This window comes from Esox lucius, chromosome 16 (assembly GCF_011004845.1).
Source record: "Esox lucius isolate fEsoLuc1 chromosome 16, fEsoLuc1.pri, whole genome shotgun sequence".
Classification (NCBI taxonomy): Eukaryota; Metazoa; Chordata; class Actinopteri; order Esociformes; family Esocidae; genus Esox; species Esox lucius.
In genome coordinates, this window is record NC_047584.1 from 8,021,138 (window position 1) to 8,036,123 (window position 14,986).

The 14,986-nt window shown below is 39.3% G+C and overlaps 1 protein-coding gene across 1 annotated transcript; it reads left to right on the forward strand.

The window, feature by feature from the left end:
- The first annotated feature begins 782 nt into the window (after positions 1–782).
- On the forward strand, positions 783–11,493 carry actr3 (actin related protein 3). The gene is given in 12 exon segments (NM_001303727.1): positions 783–951; positions 4,801–4,856; positions 5,161–5,273; positions 5,631–5,741; positions 6,392–6,487; positions 6,780–6,887; positions 7,935–8,078; positions 9,359–9,532; positions 9,949–10,041; positions 10,224–10,349; positions 10,529–10,612; positions 11,218–11,493. Coding segments are annotated over 12 exon segments (1,245 nt in total). The 5' UTR covers positions 783–907; the 3' UTR covers positions 11,314–11,493.
- The last annotated feature ends 3,493 nt before the right edge of the window (positions 11,494–14,986 follow it).

The following is a 14,986-nucleotide window of genomic DNA, read 5'->3' on the forward strand; positions in this document are numbered from 1 at the left end:
TACTATCATGGTAAAAAATATATTAAATTTAATTGTCAAAAGTAATGTACCATGTTCCACATAATAAACTATTTAGTAATCATTTAAGAATCATGCAAATAATCATACATGCTATTTAAATACTGATACATTGATATTATGATGGAGATTCATTGTATCTGATGGCAATTTTAGAATGGTCTAATATTTTTTGGGTTTGATTTGTGGAAATGATATGGAAATAGGGTGGTATTTAAACACATTGCCATATACAATAAAGCTGCAACATAGACCATATGAAACGGAGTCAATTTCATAATGGTAAAGTGTATGTGCTTTTGTTTTTCTTCCTTCCATTGGTGACTTTGCTGATAGGTAATTTGCTGATAGGTAATTCATGTGTGAATTGTAATTACTTTTACTTAGTTGTGTAGTTGTCCCCAACTAGCTATCCTGAAAATAATCCATTATTTGTTATTCTTGTGTTTGCTAAGTTACTAAATCGAAATGTATTCAAAAGCAATGATGCACTGTAAAATAAAAAATTCTGGTCTCTATAGTAAGAGATCATGTTTTTAAAATAAGTATGTTATCTGTGCCCACGGGCAGTGGCTTAGATGCCTGTGGGCACATCTACTGTATCATGTTGTTTTGTCACGTTTAATTTCCCTGGCAGAAAATTGATGCAGTTCTCTCAGCGGCCTCGCCACTTTGATTGACAGCTGGTAAGTACTCTGCCTAGATCGCTCGAGTGCTTCCCGGTGTCAGCCATCTTGCCTCTCCCTGCCTGCGCGAGACCGATTGCGGAAGTAGGAACTGTACTGTGCGGGTTCAGGATTCCGCCTGTGGACGGTTTGCAAGATCCTCCACCCGACACAGACTACTATTGATTAAAAGAAAACAGTTGTGATTATCAGAAGCTCACGAGATGGCTGGACGATTACCGGCGTGTGTTGTCGACTGCGGTACTGGGTAAGCTATTCAAAGTAGACTACCGTACCGTGGTGCAAACTGAGCACGGAGATTTTGGGTGTCACCGACACAACGCCTGTCAGCGACTGGGCGTGTATGCTAACTAGCTAGCTTACTAATATAATTAAATTAACCTTTCATACTCTTTGATTGCGAAAGCATCGTGTTTACATCGTTTTGTTAGGTGCTTATTGCATTGCTTTATCATACTACTTTTCTAAAGCCAAATGTTTTCTAATTAACGTGAAGCCTACTCTTTGCTATGAGACAGAAAATGTTTTCTTCCTGTGTCGGAGAGGATTTTCAATCTAGAAATTTCCTCAAGATCTTTATCGATGGGGGGATCTAATACATTACGTATTATGAGTGGTATTGTAAGTAGTCTTTGCATGTTTGCTGTAAAGTATAATTTTGTATTGTTATGTAGGTTATTAGTAATTTAGTGTTTGCTTGCATACTAGTCATCCCCGGCTTTTTGGGCAAGCGCAGAACGACTTCCTATATTGTCGACTTCCTCATTCACGCTTTTTAGTCCATATATGGTTGTTTTCGGCATAACATGTTTTTTTGATTAGCTTATTTATCTTATTTTCTGCACTTAGCCGTTTTCTGTTTCCTTGCTGTTTATAATTAAACTACACATGAAACATTGCCTTAATAACCAAGGCGGATTTTATTATATTCAAAAGCACCATTATTTCTTTAGTTTGGGCTGACCTCACTGTTGCCCTAGAACAATTAGCATGTTTCTGATTTTGTGCGTATCTATGTTTATCATATATGCATTTAATGGAAACATTTAAGTTGTTTGCAAAGTACATAGAAAATCATTGGTGCATTTTGATCAGTTAACACATGCCTCTGAATAGATGTTACTCTTGCAATTCTGTTTTTCACTCATGGTAAGCCTACTTCCTGTCTGTACATTTAGATTTTTTTTTTTAATATAGTCTTAGTCCAGACACAGATTATTTTGAAATCAAAGGGATTTGTGTTTATTCTATAGTTGGGCTTCTCGCCTAACTAAAATGCGGCTGCACTGTTTTCATGTAGAGACATGATCTCTAAACTCTGTCGCTTTGTATGCCTCCACTTTTCTTCCCCGTGCCTTTGGGCTATTGGCTCAGCTAGTGCATCTGGTCTGTGCTGAGAAAAATGACAGTAAGACTACAGCTGAGGATAGAGAATGAGACTCTACACCTCTTTTGTAGAGCAGATGTTTGAAACTGCTGAAAAAGCCAAGATGCTGAAGTACCAGGCCTGCAGAAGTTGAGTCGATTAGACCACTGGATTGCTCATGAGTCAAGTCCACAACAACCAAAATGTGTGAACCAAACTCCATATTGTTTTTCCTCCAGCGTAAGTGGGCGGCTGTTCTTAGAACTCAGCAGTTGAACAGCAGAGTTATCAAATGGCTAATTTGGGCCACATCTGTGACTGTTCTGAGGGCTGTAATAGAGCTACTGTTCAATGTGGGCTACTGTAGTTTTTTTTTTGCCTGAGTTGAGGAATGCTTCAAATATAGGTGTTGCAGGCCAGGCTGCCTACTGAGGCTAGCAGCTAGGTCTAAGGTGGAGTTGTTCTTTATCAGCCATGGCAAACCATTCTCATTTGATACGTTAAGTCTAATATTGATTTCCAAAATTAGCGATTTGGAATTGAGACGCACCTGTAGTTGCTCCATACTTCTAACAGTGGACACAGCAGGCATGTTCAGGCAGGTGGCTGCCCCCGACAAGCCAGGACTGTTTGGTGGAATGAAACCTGTGTTTTTGTCTCTTCCGCCTTCCAAATACTAACATTTAAGCCATTTCAGTGTCTGCAACTTCTCCCTCCCAGTCTTTGCAATACTCTTTTTATAATGCTGGTTAAAGGGCTAAGCAACTTTTTCATTAAAGTAACAGAATTAAAAAGCATCTCAGACAATGTTCCCTCTTGGTCTTATAACTGTAAAGTTGTTGGTAACATTAAATAGACACTGTACTAACTTCATATAACAATTTTAGAGTGGCCAATAGTCTATTGGGGTGTGTTATCAGCAAATCCCCAACATTTTTACAAAGCAGTTGATTTGAATGTATATGAGCACATGTTTTTCAATGAATGCTTTGACATTAGTTAGTGTTGTTTAATATTGCTTGTAACGCCATTGGCCAAACAGGTCAAGGGGTGTGTGTAAATGTGTTGTATAAAACCAAGAACTTTACAAAACAGTGCTTTATTATCGTACAGAGAATTAGAGGCTACTACCTGCTGCATACAGTGTCAAACCACAGGCTTAAATGTGCTTTTTGCTGACTTGCTGCTGATCGAAGCACATCAGAGAAACTATTGTCTATGTGGATATTGTAACCAAATGTGGCAAACCAAGTGAAAGATTTGTAGATCAAATCCCCATAATGGGAAGGTGAAAAAATATTGTTTAAAGGCAGTTTAAAGGCAGAAGTTACATTTTGGTTTGCAATTCACTACAATAATTTAGGCTTACTCATTTTTCTTTCTAGATCCAACTATACTTTTTTCAACTATACTTGGCCTTTATCCTTTTGGTACAGTCTGAACAAGGATAGGCATAGCTCATCCTTAGCAACTGTCTCAAATAGGCTATAAAGCCTAGTTGTTTTTGTCATGCACTTTCGAGACAGCAATTACTTCCTCTCTTAAGTACATGAACTGAAAGACTGCACTGTTATGACTGGAAGTTACTGGCCAACTGTAGTCTTTGATGACCACAGTGCTTTGGCACACTTTAACAGTGTCCTCTATCAGTCCCACGGGCCCTGTCCAGAAAATGAAGGGATAAGAGTTCCGGCCAACCACATCTGGCTCCCATGTGCCTAAGAAAAATGCCACTAAACAAATGCTGCTGATATGTCCTAGTACTTTAAAGTCTCTGATGTAGCCCACTACTTATGATAGCCTGTGCTCCAAAGTTTGTACCTGTAGGTTGGGAAGAAAGTTTACCACAACAAAAAGCCATTAGATATGATTCATGATTCAGCATGTGTGGATATTCTGTACCAACTTTAAAAGACTAATCTGCTTATTTCAATAATTGATAATTGCTCTCATTGTTTTGGCTAAAATCTCTAGGCTAGAGTATCATGAATGGCTTTAGTGAACTGCAAGTGAACCTCAAAGTCAACTGTGTTGACACTTGTTGTGGGATGATGCTATGCAACCATTTATTCTGAAGTGGTGGATTTTGGCAAATATCTATGAATAGCCCCATTGATTCCAAATGTCCTTTTACACTCTTCCTATTGAAGGGTCGGCTATTCAGAGTTGAGCTGCAGTTTTTGGCACTAGACTGATTTGTGAACGAACAGGGGTTGTATTGATCAAAAGCACAGACGCTAACCAAAATATAGACCAGGAATGCTAATCTTTTGTTTCCCTTCTTTTCACCAACTTATAACTATACAAATTGCGGACAGCTAGCATGTGTTGCTTATTAAATATTTTTCGGATACTTATTACAAAAATTTTGTTTCTGTCTGGGAGGCGTGTTTCAAAGTGGCATTTGCTTTTTTTGTCCCCAATGATATTCCATGTTATAAAAGTCTGTATCAATAACCTGAAAAAGAACTGACTTTATGATGCCTAAGGAATTCTGTCATGAATGTTAATGTTTTTGCAGGTTTTATTAAGTAATGTGTTTGGCGCAGTGTTTCTGAAATAAATAAATGTGACTTATTGTCTTATGTAAATTAAGTCTGAGCAGCTGGCCTGGTCCATTTTTAATGTTGTTCTCACATTTACACACGCTAGAATACATGTTTCTTAATTCATGCATCCTTATCCTTTAAATCTCCTTGATTGTTAAATGGTGGGCCTTCTCTTCTCCAGATATACTAAGCTGGGATATGCAGGGAACACAGAGCCACAGTTCATCGTTCCATCATGTGAGTATGTCAGGACAATTCGCATCTGATGAAAGAACTGGTGATTCTCCTCACTGACGACTGGTGACTGTGTTGGCTATGGAATGCTGTTTTGCCTTGACAAGAATGTTTTAGATGGTTTTCTATTTACCCATTTGGGCCTTGCTTTTGAAATTGAATGCAGAATGGCAGGGGCATTCCTCACTCTTGTCTGAATTAGAATCTCATTTAGAGAGTGCACCTAGGAGGCTTTTCCTAACAAAGCTCTTTTTATCAAAGTCTAATCGATCCTCTTTCTCTGTCCATCGTTCTCTCTCCTTACCAGGTATTGCAATCAAAGAGTCGGCCAAGGTTGGATCAAGGACAGTTAAAGGGGTGGACGACTTGGACTTCTTCATTGGCGACGAAGGGATAGACAAGCCTAATTATGCCACAAAGGTACAGTACCAAAGGCTACAGTGCCTACCGCATGCGTTCTCCCAAAACTCACGTTTAGTACATGCAAGCCTGTCCAAATACGCAATGCACAAACCTCCCAAATTGATTTTGTCATGTGACAAATCGCTTGCTTTGCATTTTAACCATTCCTGTTCCCAGGCAATATGGAAACCAGTAGTACAGCACTAGAGGCATCTGTCAACTGCCAGTCCCCCTCATTTCAGATTATTTGTCACTGCAGTGTGTCATTCTAGACAAGTAGACCTATGCTATGCGTGCTATTTTACCTGACCTGTCACCAAGTAATTTCTGTGCTGGTACGCCTGTGTGACTGAACTTTGACCTCTCACCCACCAGTGGCCCATCCGTCACGGCATTGTGGAGGACTGGGATCTGATGGAGAGGTTTATGGAGCAGGTCATCTTCAAGTACCTGAGGGCGGAGCCTGAGGACCACTACTTTCTCTTGGTAGGAGGACCATGGGAAATATTCATGACAGGGAAACACCATACTGATGAGGGGACACTCGTCTCTTTCTAAACTAATTGGATAAACAAAGTCCAGCGGGGCTGTTTAATTTGTGGGCCTTAGTCGTTCACCCCTGGATTTAAAATTGATGCCTTCTCTGAAAAGGCATTTGAGGAAGTAAGGCTATACTGTGAGCAAAGTGGTTATTTGTTTATTTACATCACAATTAGTTGACACTATGGCAATGGTTAGTCTTACTGGAGTCCAAAAGATGTTACTGGAAAAAAAAGAAAATGACATTACAGGCATAAAATAAAAGCAAAATGAATGTACCAGCAATAAAAATGAAACTTCCAGTGTAGGGAACTGTAATACAACGGGGAGAACTGTCTACCCGTTTTATTCTGTGAGAAATAGGTGGCAGATCAGAACAGTGTGATCCATACAGCACCTAAACTAGGTTCTCTGAAATGAAATGTAAGTCTGAGGGTTCTGAACGTTCAGTGTAAAACTGTCATGATGCTTCCAAGTTCTTATCTGTAAATACTTAGGGGAGGTATGATTTTTAAGCTAAAATGGATTGTCTTTGTTGTTAGTTTGATTAGTTCTATGTGTTTAAAGCCTAACTCCCACTTGCTGTCCTCTTGCAGACTGAGCCTCCTCTGAACACACCAGAGAACCGAGAGTACACAGCTGAGATCATGTTTGAGTCATTCAACGTCCCCGGGCTCTACATTGCAGTGCAGGTGAGGATTCATCATCTCAGGGGACAGTGTTGTCAAGCAGACAAGAACCCATGCGCACACATCCTTATTTTACAGTACTTGCGAAGACAGAAAATATACTAAATAAAAAAGGAACCACCCAAAGAATCTAACTCAAACCTTCAAACTTTACCCATAGTCCCTTTCACTAATTCTAACAGACTCATAACCACATATGGCCCTTGCTGTAAGTACTTGCTAAAGGATATGATCTCAGACATCAAAGATGTTTTACAGTGCTGTCACAATGACGTTTGCTCTCTCCATCCTGAAGGCGGTCCTGGCGCTGGCAGCCTCCTGGACCTCCCGACAGGTTGGGGAAAGGACCCTGACTGGGACGGTTATCGACAGTGGCGATGGAGTCACCCACGTTATCCCAGTGGTAAGTGTCAAACCCAGCTGTCCTTAGGCTAGCCTTCACTCCTTTTGTGGGGGGATTGGGGGAAGTTCCTTGCTAAATGTTTTGGCATCCCAAACCCTCTGCTCTTTCCTGTGATTGGCTCCCTCCGCCCCAGCTGTAGTGCTTGATCCTTTGGTTTATGCATCGGTCTCTTTCCTCTTTCAGAACTGACTTAAAATGGACTAGATCGATTAAAAAAAACACTTCCAATCATGGGCATGTTTTTACTTGTCCATTTCCATTATGTCAGTGCAATGAAGGCAACTGCAAAACTAGGCCTCTGTATACTGTTGACAATGTAGCCTTAGGTAAAGAAAGGAATTTTCTGGCGAAGAAACGTATTAGCAGAACACACTGTGGTCAGCTGTGATTCAACTCAGCATTTTTGGTTTGAAACTGCCCTGCATGATGTACTTGCCACTGCTTAACATGCAGAATCCAAGCCAAACATAATACTGGGAGGATGTAGGTTGTAAGCATGTTAAAGGTTATTTAAATTACCATAAAGGCACATTTTTCTTTAAGGTGGTTAAGAGTAAACTCGGTCAAAAGTCTGTGCACCACTTGCACATTTTGCAGCTTTTAAATTTAATCTCAAAAGGATGACATTTAATTTTTCCACCTACTCCCACTTTGTCAAAGTAAAAGGAAAAACTGTAGACATTTTTCCAACTTAGTACATTCACACCAGCGAATTATGACATTGTGGAAGCATGTTTGACAACTATTTCAGCTGTGAGGTACAGAGTCAATTTCATTATGGTTCTACCAACTTTGCACCATTCTTAGCGCAACATGTCTCCATTATTTTTGTGAAATGTGTTTCACAAAAATGTGTCAAGAAAAAAAAAGTGTTTGTGTGGGGGGTGGGGTGAAGTCAAGACAGCACATTACAATGCAATTGGCACAGCCTTCATTCACCAGTCATTTAAACACGTGCATCTACTTGGACCTTTTTATTCTTAATTGCTGTTAGCAAGTTCAATCCAGGCATTGTGACCTCTGACCCATCTGTCTCTGACGCTCTAGGCTGAAGGATACGTCATCGGCAGCTGTATAAAGCACATTCCCATTGCCGGGCGTGACATCACTTACTTCACCCAGCAGCTTCTGAGAGAGCGGGAGGTGGGAATACCTCCAGAGCAGTCCCTGGAGACCGCCAAGGCAGTCAAGGTAAGACTAAGAGAAGTACTACTATGGCTAATCACTGTATTGGTTTATGGTACAGTACATTCAAGTATGTCTCTGAACTCTGTACTTTCTTAAAGGGATTACATACTCTGTGCCAGTTCCAAAACCTGTTTGTAAGAATTCAACAATGTGTGTTGCATTCACAATAACAGCCACAGGGTGCGATTTACAAAAAAATCTACATGGCATTTGTATACTAGCATTGTGTTCACTGGCTTGGATTTGAACAGGGAAAAGTTTGCATTACAATACCCGTTGCTCTAGTCCGGGGTGATAACCCTGCGGAAGTCCCGCTGTCGGTTGCCATCATCTAGTCTACTGTTATCGTCCAGCACGTTCGTTCACTAACCGCCCTAACAGCATTCCTGTCAAACGCCACCCACTATTCACACAGAACATGTCTGGTCTCTGTTTGCATATAAAGTTGACAGGTTTTAGTAAAAAAAGAAAAAAAGAAAACACACTTAATTTTTGATGAAAGGTAAATAAGTTAATAACCTCCATTTAAACATGTCCAGAAGAGGATATGATATATCTCAACATTCACTGTAGTTTGTTGACAATAACACTAGGGGACACTGTTGTTCTGCCGATACCTCCTAATACAAACCAAACATCTCTTGATATTCAGTCTGCTGTTTTGTGAAGTTTGAAATGTGGGACACAATTCAGATTTTTGATACTTTTTCCAATACCAATTTTAAAATTGAGGACATGACTCCCATGGTGTTTTAAAGAGTGTGTTCACATTAAATGCAATTCCTGCCCTTGTTTTCGGTTGCATTCTTTGTGATGCGGATCGCTTCCCTTGTTGATCCAAAGCTTTAGATGTTAATCCTTATTGTCCCTCTTGCTGAACATTGTTTTTCACAACAATTTTCATCCTGCTGAGACTTGATTTCTCAAACTGCAATCTGGTCAAATCCATTAGTTATGTGTTTTTTTGTGTAAGTTTTGTGTATTTTGACCTGCATATACATTGTTTTTGATAATAAGTAGGAATAAACAGGGCTGAAATCAACTATAGTTTAAATTGTAAGCTGGTCTCAGGACTTTTATTGGTTATAATGGTATAAAGCACACATTTACGCACAAAAATGAATTTAAATGAAAATTCGTTTCCCACTTTTAAAATGTTCAGGCCAGCTTTGTAATACTTGTGTTTTGGACCACACTGACCCTATGAGGGTTGACCATATTATGTAACCAATCATTTTATAATACATTTGAGTCTAGCAACATCTCATTCTTTGTCTTTGCAGGAGCGGTTCAGCTATGTCTGTCCGGACCTAGTGAAAGAGTTCAACAAGTACGACACGGACGGCTCCAAGTGGATCAAGCAGTACACTGGCATCAACGCCATCAGCAAGAAGGAGTTCACTGTGGACGTGGGCTATGAGCGCTTCCTCGGGCCTGAGATCTTCTTCCACCCAGAGGTTAGCGGTTAGAGCTATGCTAGTTAAATAGCTGCATAGCTGGAGTGTATACTACATGTAATTTTCCTAGTGTACAGTGAGTGCCCTCCAGGCCTTAGATTAGTTTTTTTGAATGTTTGGCATTGACCATCATTAGTAGCATACTCCTAGTATGACCTGTAGGCTACAACTATGCGCTGAAGAGATGTTGTGAAGGACTGACAAACAATTTAAAGTGGTTGAGATATTGAATAATTTATTAAACCAGGAAGGTGGGTATATCCTGTAGATTATCTGACCCTCATTGACCAGTTAACAGTAAAGATCTTTCCTAACGGTGAAGTGATTTAACCAGCAAAATTTACTGGCATGCCAAAAACTGAGTTGCTAATATGACTTTTTCACACTCAACGTCTCCTTTACTCTACATCGGCCAGTTTGCCAATCCCGACTTTACTCAGCCAATCTCCGAAGTTGTGGATGAAGTCATCCAGAACTGCCCCATTGATGTCAGGCGTCCTCTTTACAAGGTAACCTTGTCCATGGAACCTCAATAAAAAATCTTATCCAGAACGTACATACCAGCTATCTGGGTTACAACCACCGTCTTTTGAATGTGTGGATCCGTGCGTGAGTTGCTCCCAGGTTTTCGCACACACTTACCATAGTCTTAGCTGGTGCGTGTGACTTATTCTTCTGTTTTCCTCTCCAGAACATTGTCCTGTCTGGCGGCTCCACTATGTTCAGGGACTTTGGGCGACGCCTGCAGAGGGACCTGAAGAGGACAGTGGATGCCAGGCTGAAAATGAGTGAGGAACTGAGTGGGGGAAAGCTCAAGGTAAGAGCCCCCCCCCCCCCCCCCCCCCGCCAACTGTGACCTCGCTGTTCTCTTTGTCCTAATAACCGTGGTCTGCTGTAATTATTATTATTTTTTTCACCAGTGAACATTTTGGAGTAAATGTTGGAGGTAAGAAATGTACTGTGTTTTAATATGTGGTGTTTGTCTTTGCCTTCCAGCCCAAACCAATTGATGTCCAAGTCATTACCCATCATATGCAGAGATATGCAGTGTGGTTCGGAGGATCCATGTTAGCCTCAACTGTAAGTATTACACATCTATGGTTCTTTTTGCTGAGGAAAAACTGTACTTTAACTTAGGTTGTAGAATGAATTGGTTTATCTTAATCGGATTCAATTATTTTATGACAGTATGCATCTGTAGTCACAGATAAAAAATAATGAAAGGTTACTCAGAGCACTTTGGCTGAGTAGCACTGATTTGCATTGTCAGACATTTAGGGCGTTCTCTTAAGGTCATACTATCTTCTGGTTTCCCTGTAACCAGATTTTAATGCCAAAGTAATTGTGAATTGTTGTCAAATGTACATGGAAAGAGCTTATAATGTACCCTGGCACAGCCATTGAAAATGGACATTGTGACTTTGGGGAGGTTATGAGAGGAAGTCCAGGACTGGAGGATGTGATTATGAAGTGGGTTGTTCTGTCAGTGTGACATTTTGCAGCACATCATTACATGCTTTTAGTTTTTGTGTGTAGTTCCAGAGTGGTTTTGGCAGGATCAACTAATATTCCAGAGCAAGAGCCAAAATCTATTTATCTTTAAGTTTGTTTCCTATGTTTTTTTGTCTTCTCTTTAAATATTCCATATTTTAACACATTGCTTTTTTTAATCTGTTTTTTCCTAGCCTGAGTTCTACCAGGTATGCCACACCAAAAAGGACTATGAGGAGATTGGGCCGAGCATCTGTCGCCACAACCCTGTGTTCGGAGTAATGTCTTAACTGTGGCCCTTCAACATCTGATGAATAGGTTGGGTGGGTAGGCTTGGGTTGGAATATTAGGAGATGGGCATGGGAAGAAAGGGTGGGCAGCTTGTCACAGGTGGCGTGTTTGTGCTTTTTGATTGCTTGTTCGCTCTATATGAAACGAGAGGCAATTACCGATTTTTTTTTTTAAAACTGAAAAAAAATAACCAGACCAAACACAGTCTGGCTGGCAAATTAATAGTGAATGTTTCTTTTTTTGTTTTGATTTTGTTTTCCAAACTGGAAAATATGGTTTCGAAACCAAAACAGTAAAAGATTATTTCCGGATCTGTCAAGCATCATGCAGAGTTAAATAATTGATGATGATGATGGTGTTGGATGTGATGGCAACAGTGACAACCACATTGATGATAATAAAACCAGAAGTCAAAAAACATTATTTATGTTCAAGGCAATATCTGCCAACTTGAGATGATGTTGATCATGTTTAAGAACATGGCTATTAATTTCTCCTTTAATTTTGATTTAATTTTTCTGCCTGAAATTCACTTCACTTTGTCATGGCAACTGCTTGTTAATATTTCATACAAAAGTTTTTTTTTTTTTATATGTAAATCTTGGGAAATCAGGGGAACAATCTTTAATCCATACCAGTATCAGCAAGTGACTGTTTTAACCCACAATGCAGCTTTGATACACAGTATTTTCTAAAGTTAGAAAACTGTAAATGTCTCCATCAATACACCATGTTTGTCCTGGCTTTCCTCCCTTTAATTTTACCTTAACATTCACATGCCTCTACGTTCACTTTCAACCATGCCAGACGTCCTCTTCCAAATCGCAGCAAAAGAAAGGAGGACAAAGCCCTATTCATTAAATAATAATGATGAAATTGAAAGAGAATGACTGTTGGACCAGTATTGTTAGCCTAGATTTTTTTTTATTATTAAATACCAAATTATTAAAAAAATATTGGATTTGTGTATTTAAGGCCTTGCAACATTCCAATAAAGGCTCAAATTTGTTTCTAACTGCTTGACTGGTCTTTAATTGCATCATGGGATGGAAGCATCAACAGCTGTGATCCTTAGGTGTGAAGTTGTGAGATACAGTTGTCCATGAATATCTCTCCGCAGCTTACTTGGGTGAGTCAGACTTCCTTTATCAGGCTTTAATGTGACAGTGGGTATACAAGAATTGCTTGAAAAAAATGCCCTTGTGCATGAAAAGCTAGGGTAACTGTTGAGAGAGTTTCAAAAACCGTCTTCACACCTCTCTAGTTGTGTTTTTCTGCTAGAGCCAAGAAACATCACACTGTTACCCACTGTATGATTCCAACAAAGGTCTCCATTAAATATGGGCTATTGTTTATGACATCTCGTGCATGTGCCAAATCCAACTTTGGCACTTTCAAGAAAATCACTAATTTACTCCATTTACAGGTTGGCTGATCAGGCATCAGTATCCTGAAATATCATTCACTTCTGTTTTTTTATTACTCACCATGTATACAGTTTAACAACTTGCTTACCTATACACTAAGGAGGGTTGTATAGTAAAAATAGCGCATGTCACTAAAGTCTCTGTTCACTGCCTTCCTTTAAATTTCTGTAGCGGCTGCGGACGGCCATTTTTAACCGTATGTGTGTAAATATAACAATCTAATTCAGTGGATGTCATTAATAAGAAACCAGAAAAAGAGTATGTTGTCTTTTTAAAAAAATATATATTTCTTTACTCAAAATGCTAGCGCCAAAGTGGTCGCAACTTTTTACGTCCCTGCTCTTTAAAACCAATAATACGGTGAGTAACTAACAAACTGCAGATATTTCTGTGTATTCCTTATTTTATGCTGTGAAATTTTGGTAATATCTTCTAGCTTGGTCCGTTTTCAGGCTATAAAATGTGTTTTGCTTGTGAAGTAACGATCTGTCATTTTAGCTAGCCAAGAGTAGAGGCACTATTTAAGTTTTGCTGATGACGTTGTCACTTGATTGTGATGATATCCTGAATCTTCAGAAAGATGTGCCACATATCATATATAAAAATGTATGTCTGTCACCAATAACAGCCGCAATGTTTTATGCAAACTAAAAGAGTGAAAATCCTGGGATCTATTGACCCTGACAGCCCCAGTATACAATACAAAACTACACAGATGTTTTAGGTGGTAGTATTACCTTCCCCTTACTGCTGTGCTGTCTTTAACTTCTTGATGTCCTCTGAGATCTCCTTTCCTCTTGGCATGGTGTGTTTTGCATTCACCTGTATGGGTAACGCAACACTGACCAGGTGCCTTGTCTACATTTTTCCTACCCAAACTCTTTCCTGAAGATTCCTCCTTTGGTAACCAATTGTTTTCCCAGCTGATTCTACTTAGCTACTTGATTTCACCAATGCAACTTTTTTTTTTTTTTTGCATCTTCACTAATTTATTTTTTATTTAATAGCAGTAGTTTTCCTACTACACACAGGATTTTCTCTTAACCAACGTATGGAATTGGTTACAATACACCTGTTATCTCAGATATAAAAGACTAGTTCCAATTAAATAAAGGTTACATGGTGAAAACAAAAGAAAATCAAATTTTCTTTTGTTCACATACTTTCAAGCAGCACTGTATATTGTAATTTTTCAAAAAGTTTATATATTATACTTCACTGCCCTCTTTTAATTCATACCACAAGATTTCAATGGAAGTCAAATCTGGTTACTGAGATGGCAATTACAAAATGTTGATTTAGTGGTCAAATAACTATTTATTTGGGGATCTAAATCTGCTTGGTGGTGTTTACATTTGTTGGATGATGTGAAAATACAGCTCTTTAGTTGTTTTTAATCAGGCAGTGATAGTTTTGCTGTGAGTGGATATCAGTCAAAGTCCCCCCAGCATCTCCAATACCCTTCAGTCCACATGCATATAAGTGTTCTGGTTTTGGATTAATTCGCTAGAGTGCAGTGTGAATGGCCATGTACACGCCGGCGTCATTACAATTAAATGTTCTTTTCAGAATGTTTGTTAGTACACAAATCAGCCCAATTGTAAAATTATTATACAACATTTCATTGCGAATGCATCTGAAACCCGAACACTTAGATGCAAGTGGACTGAAGGGTATTTGAGATGTGGGGGGTCCTTGAGTTATATCCATTCAAAGCAAATACTAGTCACTGCCTGAGTAATCACTTGGGCATGTGGTTAGTCTTGAATCTCAACAAATGTTGCTCTAGTCTAAGGGACCAACTTGGTTCACTGCATGAAATTGTTCCCCTAATGTAAGATATAGTTAGGTCCAGATATATTTGGACACTGACAACATTTTCATTGTTTTGCCATGTATACCACCACAATGGATTTGAAATGAAACAACTGAGATGCAGCTGTGCAGACTTGCAGCTTTAATTCAGGGGTTGAACAAATATATCGTATGAAACATTTAGGAATTGCAACCATTTCTATACACTCCCCTTATTTCAGGGGCACAAATGTAATTGGACAAATCATAAATAAAATGTAAATTTTTAATACTTTGTCGAGAATCCTTTGCAGGCAGTGACTGCTTTATGTCTGGAATGCATGGACATCACCAAATGCTGGGTTTCCTCCTTTGTGATGTTTTGCCAGGTCTTTACTGCAGCTGTTGGTGTTTGTTCATGGGTCTTTCTGCCTTAAGTTTTGTCATCAGC